The sequence below is a fragment of the Lycorma delicatula genome, chromosome 4, assembly GCF_047948215.1.
Source record: "Lycorma delicatula isolate Av1 chromosome 4, ASM4794821v1, whole genome shotgun sequence".
NCBI lineage: Eukaryota > Metazoa > Arthropoda > Insecta > Hemiptera > Fulgoridae > Lycorma > Lycorma delicatula.
Genome location: NC_134458.1, coordinates 64,403,830 through 64,415,001, shown reverse-complemented (window position 1 = coordinate 64,415,001; position 11,172 = coordinate 64,403,830). Strand labels below are relative to the sequence as shown.

The 11,172-nt window shown below is 28.6% G+C and overlaps 1 protein-coding gene across 5 annotated transcripts in view; it reads right to left on the bottom strand.

The window, feature by feature from the left end:
- Window positions 1-2,302: 2,302 nt before the first annotated feature.
- emp (epithelial membrane protein) overlaps window positions 2,303-11,172 on the bottom strand; it is a 236,494-nt gene continuing 227,624 nt past the window's right edge. For all 5 annotated transcript variants that reach the window (XM_075363163.1, XM_075363164.1, XM_075363159.1 and 2 more), the window contains 2 exons: window positions 10,167-10,292; window positions 2,303-7,055 (listed from right to left, as the gene is read on the bottom strand). In XM_075363163.1, coding sequence (XP_075219278.1) covers window positions 6,753-7,055; window positions 10,167-10,292 — 429 coding nt within the window. In that variant the 3' untranslated portion in view covers window positions 2,303-6,752. The remainder of the gene's footprint in view (window positions 7,056-10,166; window positions 10,293-11,172) is intronic.

Sequence of the window (11,172 nt, the reverse complement as noted above, 5' to 3'; positions counted from 1 at the left end):
ACCAAAAACATGGGAATTAGATGAAGATGAAGCTATTGATGTTGAAGGTTGTGCAGATTTATCAATGATGGACAAAGTGAGATCCAGGCTTTTTAGAGCATAAATGTTTAATCACATTTGTTTAATCAGTCAGAATTAAATGATCTTGTTCATGATCCAAATTTATCCAAGAATCAAGCAGAAATTCTCGCATCATGATTGAAAGTATAGAATCTTTTACAACACACTATTAGAATAAGTACTTTCCATGACAGGCAGTGTGAATTAGAACGTTTCTTCTTCTAGTTTAAGGATTTCGTTTTTTACTGTAATGATTTGGAATCCTTACTAGAAACTTTGAGACATGGCAACATCCTAATGGATGGTGTTTTTTTTATAGACTCTTCAAAGCATAGTTTGAAAGTCCTTCATGTTGGAAATAATGTCTTATCAATCCCTTTAGTTTATGCACCTCTCATGAAGAAGTTATATCAAAATATTGAACTTGTGCTGGATATGATTCTATGAGAAAACTTTTGTGGAAACCTGAAAGTGATAGCACTGTTACTTGGTTTACAACTTGGGTATATTAAATTTTGTTACTTCTTGTGTAAGTGGCCACCAAAGATAGGAAAAATCATTATGTTAAAAAAGAATGGACAAAAAGAGAAACATTGACTGTAGCAGAGAAGAACATTGTCAGTTCAGCACTGCACATGGAATTCTGCCGCTACACATTAAGCTAGGTTTAATGAAAAATTTCATTAAAGCAATGGATAATGATGAGAGTGGATTTCATTCTCTAAAAAACAAGTTCCGTTATATAAGTGATGCTAAGACAAAGGAAGGTATATTTGTTGGACTGCAAATGTGAAAACTATCTTGGCCTTTCATCCAGAGGTCCCAGTTTGAATCCCGGTTAGGCATGGCATTTTTACACATGCTGCCAATCATTCATCTCATTCTCTGGAGCAATATCTAATGGTGGTCCTGGAGCTTAAACATAAAAAAAAATGAAAACTAAAGAATGATATTGAGTATGAAAGTAGTTTAAATGACTAAGGTTCCTGCATGGAAATCTTTTGAAAAGGTTGTAAACAACTTCTTTGGAAATCATAAGGCAGATAATTACAAAGAACTTATAACTAGCTTTTTAAAAACTACAACTCACTTAGATGAAATATGTTACTAAACATCTACTTAGATTCTCATCTAGATTTTTTCTCTACCAATCTTGGAACTTTGAGTGATAAACATGAAGAATGCTTTCACTAGGAAATATCCACTATGGAAAATTGAACCCAAGAATGCCAGCTGACTACTGCTGGAATCTTAAAACTGATGTACCTATAGCAACTATATCGGAAAATACAAAACAAGCAGATTTAGGCATGTACAAATTGTAAACATAATTTTGTTATACTACCTCCTTTTTTCTTACAAAAAAAAATGATAATTACAAAAAAGAAAGAGACTACTGACAAATTTGAAGTCAGCATCAAAAATATACTATGATTGAGCTATTAACATCCTTGTAACAAACAAAAAAGTAAATTTTGTTCAGTGTAATTAGAAAATGCTCAGAAAGTTTTCATAAAAAGTTGAAATTTTAAAGTAAATGCAGACATCAATATAATTGTTAGTAGATAACAATTTTTAAATAAATGTAGAAATAGTCTTTTTGTAGTGTTTCATAAGCATTAGGTATTTATTTATTATTGTAATTGTTTTTTGTCAACATTCTATATTCATTTTAGGTTTTTTCACATTTATGTTTATATTTATTAATCTTGTATCTATCGATGATTTCTTAATAACTGAATGCCCATGTAAATGCATTCTTTGGTCTTCTAATTTTTTGTAAACAGGTTTTGAGTCTTGCATATACATTTTTATTTGCTAACATACAAAATATTATGTTTTAAGAGATATAAAACTAAATTGGTAAAAATTTATTATATTACAAAAATTGCGTAAGTGGTACTGTCCTAATAGATGAATCATTGCTGAGTGAAGTGTTATGTATTTTATTTGATTACAAACTACTGTGTTGTAATAAGGAGGTCTTGAAGCATTCATTCGGGACGGGTTGTTTATCTTGTTTGTCTCTCTGCTGCTAAATTGTCCCCATGTACTCTTTTCCCTTATCTTTGATCCCTTCTTCAGTAGGGTGTTCTGTCATAAAAAGCCTAACCTGGGACAGCCTCCTCCTTCTCCTATTTTCATAAACCTTCCTGTTATTGTACTGTACTTGGATTTTTCTTCCTTTGGTTGTTTCTTAAACTTAAAAGTAAGCATGATTTGGCTATAATAAACATATCCATAAATTTTATACTTTAGATTTATTTAAAAGAATATACAATCAACAACATTTTTTTTAACTTTAAGGTAAAATAATAGTATTTTTAACAATTACTACACTATATAAATGTATAAAAGAACATAATTTTTTGTCACTTAAAAATATAATCATATTGACATTTTTAATGTAAAGCAGTATGAAATAGCTTTACTAGATATTCTTATGAAATCAGATCTACATTACTGTTATTATTAATAATAATAATCATAATAATATCAGTATGATTATTATTTCCCTTAATTTAAATTTATTTTGATTTAATATACATAAAACATTTAACTAGCTGATTAAAGATTAAATACAGTCCTACAGTCAGAACTTGCACAGTTCAATCAAAAGATATAATTATTATAAGATAATTTTTATTTTATAATCTTAGATATTTTATATATTAAATATTCTTAATCTTACTTAACATTTTAAAATTGACATGTCAAACAGTTTAATGTACAACTATTTTATCTAAAAATTATACACGTGTGGATGTCCATGCACATGTGTATGGACACACATACAACATACACACACACATACACACATGGAAAAACTCATTCATACACAAAATAATAAATGGTCAAACATGTTAAAAATTTAGAGTAAAAATGACAATTTTTACTCTGTGTTCATTTTTTACAACTCAACCCATATATAAAATGATGTGTATTTTTGGGTGAACAATAAAATGCATTTTGAAATTACTTTCAGCTGTTGAATATTCTTACCTTATATTTATATAACCAAACATGTCCCTATTTGAGCAACCAGTTTAATTCACCTAATTTTATACATACACGTATATATATCATTAATATTACTTTAATTTATATACATATTTTCTATTAAAAAAAAAAATACTTGCATGCATAAACATACACACTTATTCATGCACACTCACATACATACATACACATGAATTTGTTTCATTAGTGTGCTGTAAAATTTGTTAAATGGTTTGTGAAGAAAGAAGTTGGGATAAAAAAATCAAGGTAAAATGGATGTAAAACATGGGTCTTTGTGTGTATTAGTAAAGTTGAGAATAATGAAGTAACAATCAAATATATATATATTGCTGAAAAGACAGAATAAGAAGATAAAGTTCATATATATTGATAGAAGAAAAAAAATTGGTTATATTTTGCACAGAATTGAAATGGTTCATAGTGTCAGGTTCTTTATCATAAAAGGAAAGTAAATAGTTACAAGAGTCAGAAGAACATAATAGCTACAAGAGGATGGTGACTGAAAATAAGAAAGTTAAATGGAATCAATAGTACAAAGAGCCCACCAAAGGATGATATGCTGATAATGTAAATGTTTCAGAAAGAGTAAACATGTTTATGTATTTTTATAAAATTTATTTTAGATTAATTTAGTTTTTTATGTGTTAGTACATCTTCATTTGGTTTCTATTAGCAACACTGTAGTGTTAATTTTATTTAACTGATGTTGCTTGTAGGAAAAAGTAGCAGTAGTGATTGTTTCTCATGTAATTGTAATTTTTCATTTATCTTTGTACAATTTGCCTTCCTCATCTCCCAAATACTGATGACAATGAAGTCAGTAAGTTTGATTTCACTTTAAGTGTCTTTTTTCTTTTCTTATTCTATATTAAATTTAAAGGAGTTAACAGGTTTATTTATTTTTGAAGTAAATTCTATTAAAATCTCAATGTTTATTAATAAATAATCCACTGACGGACACTAAATGCAGCTATTGACAGAAAGTTCTGGATACTTTACATCTTTAAATGTATATATATATATATATATATATATATATATATATATATATATATTTGCATAACATGGATATGTAAATGTTTTTAACATTTTCTTTTTCCATTACTTTGTTGTTAAATTAAACTTTTCAACGTGCATTAGTTTTGACTACATGTTGAATGATAATTTTCTAATTTTTCTTTAAAACCTTTTCTGTTCTAATAAAATATTAATCAGATTACAAATTTTATGTGCATAGACTCATCATACTAAATACATAATATTCATGAAGAAAACATACCATATGTAAGATGCCATACTGTCATGGTTAAAGAGGAACATGTATGTACAAGTGAGTAATCACTGTGATTAAAAGAGAGAACATATTCATAAAGTAAAAAACATTGTATGGTGAGTATACTTTATTACTCTGTGCTCTTTTAATGTAGATATTTTATAGCGTATAAAAGAAAGAAGGTGATATCATAATTATCATTTCTAAAAAACTGCAATCTTTTATATCTTAGGTTACAGTCATGCAGAATTTTTAGGAGATAAGTATACAACATGTGTGTATCGACATGATAACAGTAGCATCATGAAAATGATGAGGTTTATGCTTTTATCTGTCCAACAAGTCTTTGTGGTTTATTATTCTTTTAATGAATAGTGAAAATAGATTTAAAATTTACCGTTGATCTTATATGAAGCTGTAACATGCTTTAAAATATTTTTTAGAGTTGAGAACAATATTGGTATTACCCTCTGATGAAAAATTATTTAAAATATTGAAACGATGATGGTTGAAAATTTTATTTTCCTTAAAAATCAAGGACATCTTTAATTATAATGTTTATCATAAAATGCTTTATGTTCATAATACAGAGGTTCCTAACTGTAGCAGATGACATCAAGAGAGCATTACACTGATTTGTAAATCAGGAATCTTCAGTATTCATTTTTGATAACAAAATTACATTTAAACTGACTTAATGATTATTGCATTAGAAACACACACATACATGCATATATATATATATATATATATATATATAGATTTTGGAACGAAGTAATCTTTTTATTGTTTTATTTTAAAATTAGCCATAAAACTGTATAAATAAATATATTGAAAATAGATAAAATATGATTTATTTATTATTTATGCTTAGCTTATTTATTGATTTTTAATTACAATTAAATTAATCGAATAAATAATTATCTCCTTAATCAACTTAATTGTTTAGATGAGCATTATAAATAATAACCTGTTAATATTGATTTTCATGAAATGTAAATATAATTCGATCAATAAGGTTACTTTTCATATGTAAATTGAAAAAGTTACAGATAAACAACAAACCACAAAATTTCATGTTTTGAAACAAATTGTTCTGAAATTTTAATCCTCAGTTTTAGAATTTCCTCAATCTCTTAGAAGTAATTTGGTAAGTTTATTCTAGAAAACTTTTTAAAAAAAATTATTTTAGACTGAAATTAAAAAAAAAATAGTTCTTCATAATTAAACTAAAAACAAAGTAACTTCACTATGGCCAGCATAGAGTCTGTCTGTTTAATTTGTTTTTAGGTATTATTTAACAAGATACTGATTAATATTACATTTTTATTTTTGTAGTTTTATGTAATTTAAAATTAAAAAAAAAAGTTTTATAATTTCTGAACTGCAGTGTATTTAAAGAAAATATTTTAAACATTGTAACAAGAAATGAGGTACTTTATGGAGGGTGTTAGCTAAGGTAGCAAGAGAACTTAGTTAAAAACTAACAGACCCTTAGTTAAAAACATTTTCAAAAACCTAATATTTTTGTAAAATCTTTCATTTGTTCGTAAAATTTAAATAATTTTAATGCTGGGCTCAGTGCAATGCACTAAAAAAACTTTTAGCAGTTTTGTTTATATGTACAACTTATGCAAAATAATACATAATTGTTCATTTTCATTTAAATGAGGTCATAGATGTTATTGATATTGATCAGTTGGAAGATCCTATACAGAGATCATAAAAAAAACTGTTTGTTGAAGAGTGGACGAAGATTCTCAGTGTGGAATACAGAAACTGCATAATTTAACTTTTTAGACTTTAATTAGTCTTCAAAATGTAAGAAAAGTTAAAATGATGTTTTCAGAATCGTGCAACAATAAATGTTTTAACTCATATACAATCATTGTTTTTTTTAATATTAGAATAAAAAGTAATCTAATTATCAAGTGGCTGCATGTCTATACATATCACAAATATATATATATAAAATTTGAAAATTATGTTCTTTTTTAAAAAAATATATATAATATTTAAATTGATAATTAATTCATTAACATAATTTCACTAAAATATCATAAAAACTTCACCATTAGCAGAAGTTTACCTGATATATATATATTTATATACATACATTTAAAATCACAACTCAATATTTCCTGTACAAAAAATAAAAGATTGCATCTCACTCGGTCTTGTGTGATGATGTGAGGACTTTTTTATAATATTATCATTATTATTACACTGGAGTAAATAATACAATCCACCAACAGGAACGATTTCTAGATGGTCAAAATTAAAAAATAAAATTTTCTCATTGTCATTTGGATATTAAAGAAAGACAAATAATGATTATGTATTTTTGGATATTGGAGCAAGTAAAAGAATCATAATAATAACATATACTGTCAGTATATTATGAGGTATTGTCATCCATAAAAGCTGGATTAGTTCTTGTTTCTAATGCTTTTCCATTGCTGTGTCCATTTTGGGTTTTCATTTTCTTGTTCTTTTCATCATTTGTAGCAAAATGTGCAGTTCCTTCAAGGCTTAGTGTTTCTTGTCGGCCAGAATTACGGACAAGACAGAATACTGCTAGTACTAGGAGAAGAGCACCTGTGATAAAAAGTGCATGAAGTAGGGCTGCACGAGCTACCGGAGGAATTGTTGTAGCAATATTCATTAGATTTGTTACCTCTGTTGGCAGTCCATCAATGCCCTGAGAAAAAAAGAGTGATTAATTTTTATTATAAAATTTATATCACAACCACCAAATACAGGTTAATTGTGATAAAAACTTGTATCAATACTTTTCAGTAATTACTTCATCAGCATCAAATTACAGATATTAGTACAACATATATTTGTCAATATTAAATACTTCTACCGTGCTATTTGTTTTATAATTTACAGCCTATTACAGTTTTTCCTTTATGATTTAATACTGTTCTTAAATTCAGTTTGTTAATAAAAAAAAAAAACATACACAGATTTTTAATTGTATTTTGTCTATATAATTCTTTTTAATGGCTATTCATAGCTAATGTTTTATAATTTCCTTATACCGTTTATTTTCTGCTAATCACTTGTTTAGTGTTGTAGGAAAATTCAGCTATTTTGTCTCGAGTAAGATGCTAACTTGTATCAACTTATATGTCTGTTTCACCCCTAAAACATCAAGGAGTAACAGCCTGAAAAATTTAAGGTTGTATGAAATAATAATTGGGCCTCGTGACTGAAATGTTTTTAAAATTCTTCAAAGATATACACATATTACAGGATGAAAACTACATAGGAATTATACTGGCATCTCTGTACAGATTGTTTCATACTTTTATGCAAAGGCAACACATTCTTCACTCATCAGAAAACCGTACACCATCTTGCAGTCCACTGCAGATGTCTGGTTCAGATGTTAGCAGTCATCTGGGCTATTCTCACTTTGTTGACTGCTGCTCTGAAAAGTTCAGTTGTAGATTTGGAGAACCAATTCTTAACTTTTTGTAACTTCAATATTCTTTTTCTGAGTACCTTCCCTGCAGTATGAGTTGTAGAAGACGGTATCTGTTGTTATTACACATTATATCTTTTAAGTACTGAGGTTTTTTTTAATTTGGTGATATTTATCATTTCTATCTCCTTATTCATTCTATTCAAGATCTAATTATTTGTAATTCTTTTTGTCTAGGAAACTGTCATAACCCTGCACTAAAGCTGGATTTCAAACACTTCTAGTTTTTTTATCAGTTACCTATGTCAAGGTCCAAGATTCAAGATTCGACCCTATAAAAGAGAACTGAGAAGACAGCAGTGTAGCTTTCTTACTTTATGTCCAAAATTTCAGTCATGACCTAAATAATTTAGCCATCTTGATAAAGACAGTCCTAGTTTTCTCTATTCTGCATTTTATCTCATGTGAATAATCTCTTCAGACATTAATTGTAGTGCCAAGATATAGGCAATCACCATCTGAACATTCATACCTACAAAACAGGTTATGATAGAGTGCCATTTTTGCTGATGACCTTCATTTTGTTTTTACATATGTTAATTTCTAGACCATACCTTGCACTGCTGTCAGTTATTAGTGCTTGTAAACCATCAAGGCTGTCTGCAGAAATTACCACATTATCAGCACATTTGATTTTATTTATTCACTCTTTATTCAAAATTCTGACCTGTGTTATCAAGTGCTTCCCTGAAGACTTGTTCTGAATATATATTAAAGATGAGAGGTAAAATATGTGGCCTTATGTACACCTCAAAGAATCATATTGATGTTTTTTTTCCATTATCATCCTTATAGCCAGATTGGTTCTACTGTAGATCCATAGTATTCCTAAGATCCTTTTATTCAGATCTAGCCTTTTTCTGATCAAAAATACATAGATAACAAAATTGTGGTATTATTCTGACTGTACCAGTTTATGTTAATTTGCTACTGCTGTCAGCAGTTTATAAATTTGAAAGAAAATTCTAATAACTTGTCATTATTTAGATTAATTACTTACAGTAAACATAATATAATGAAAAAAACCATTAAAAAACTAAACAATAACTGTAATAAAAACAAAACAATATCATGAGAATTAGAGAAAGTTGTCCTTGCAACCTACAAGCCATTGCTTTCATAAGCTGACACTACTGAGCTTCTGTTATGTAATCATTCACATAATAAAAGCAATAAATACTGTATGTTGAAGAATGCATTTTATTAAAGTTTATAGCTTTCTTTGCATTCAGCTAAATTATAAAATTTTAATCTTGCATAATAAAGTCCTCAAAAATGGTTTTTAAGAATGGGGTATTATAGAATAACTTTTTTTTTATGTGGAGCATGGAATGTATGTTTTACTATTAATTGCATATTGAACATTTTTAATTAAGCATATAAAAATAAAAAAGCATTTGAAATTTATAAGTGAAGATAGTTTATAATTTTTTTAAATCTGTTTAAAAAATTCCATATTTCGGTTTTCCAATGATTCTGTCTACTCTTTTCTAGATTTTAAAAATTGCTTTGGTATATTGAAAGTTTTCCAAATAATCATAGTAGCTTAATTCAGATGTGAATATATACTGATTTAATATGCAATAAGAATATATTAGATAATCAAAATAAAATTGGTGTATTTAATATTTTTACTAAACTTTCTGTGTGCGATTTCCAGGACAAAATATCATTAATACCCAAAATAAAACTTTGTAAGCATGTTAAATGAAAATGGAAAATTCATTAAAAAAAGAGAAATAGAATTGAAAATAAATGAAAATTCATTAAAAAAAATATTGGATGGATTTCTTGTCTTTTTATTTATCATGCCAAAATGAATAACAGAAGATCCTTCGCAGTAATTTCATTTTCTCATGAAACTATGAAAACAGTTTATCAGTGCTGGAATACGATATGGCAGTGATTTATGTACTCCATTTCTTATAATAATCATTATCATTTTAGGTCTGAAGAAAGGAATTGTAGTAGTTAACTAACTACTACAATTCCAAGGAGTTTACATAACCCTGTGAAAGTTGATAGGAATCCTTTATTTCAACCTGTTTGATTTATCTTCACCAGATTGGTCTATGGGAGTTTGTTTCATCCCGCATCAGCTAGCTCCACCTTCATTGCTGGAAAGACAGAGAGGGTGGAGTAGCTATTTCCTTGTTGGATCCTGGTGTGGTAGCAGCTTTGTCTGTTGGGCAATCTGATTATCTAGGGATTATATAAAAGGTTCAACTAGAGTCTGAAATGACAATTGGATAAAGTCAGGTCTCGAGTACTCTTGTAATTTATGTATAAATAATTATTATGTAGTGTAATAATACTTACATCTTCAAACCACATGATGGGGAAAACAATATCCGGGAAAGTTGCTACCTGTTTGATATCAACAACTTGACTTACAGCAAGGTTGATTTGTATTCTTGCACGAGCTCTCAAAGACGTTCCCATTGTCTAAAACACAACATAATACAGTATTAAATTGTTTGTATTATCTACTGTAACATTTAAAATTCCTGTTTGTAAAATGATTAGAGAAAAGTTTATGATAGTTCATTTTAGTGAGAATTTGAATACTAGATCATGGGTACCGATGTTCTTTGGTGGTTGGGTTTCAATTAACCACACATCTCAGAAATGGTTGACCTGAGGCTGTACAAGACTACGCTCACACATATCATCCTCTGAAGTAATACCTGATGATCATTCCTGAAGGCTAAACAGGAAAAAAAAGTTTAGTGAAAAATTAAATTTTACAAATAATATTTATAGAATCTTGATCATCTCCATATTCATTCTTGCTGACTAGATGCCTCCAAGCTCTTTTAGGCTTCAGTGAAATAGCTTTTGTTTCATTTATCTATGTGACAAGATAAATTATCCTAACCTGAGAGAGTCCTTACTTGGTTTGATTGTCCCTTCCCCTTTTGTTGTCCTCTCATTTGGTTAATGTGTACCTTGGGGATTGCCTAGACTGCAACTGCCTTCCAGGCAGTTGGGAATGTTGGGGAATCGACTGTGAGCAGTCTTGTCCAGGGAGTCTATTTCATATATGTGGATGACAAGTGACCGAGGTGGCTGTTGTTTCAGTAAAAGCTGAGTTTCATGTGCTTCTCCTGTGATGATGTTCAAGTTTTAACCTCTTGTAGCCAATTTTGTGTTGGCAGCCTGCTGAAGTATCAGCCAATATATTCTTGTATTGGTGGTTGTACATATCCCCTGAATAGAAATCATTGTGCTCTGTATATACAACACTGGTAACAGAGACAATGCAATATTATCCTGTGTATAAGCATGCATGCAAGCTACGTACTGCTACCATCGTAACCATTTA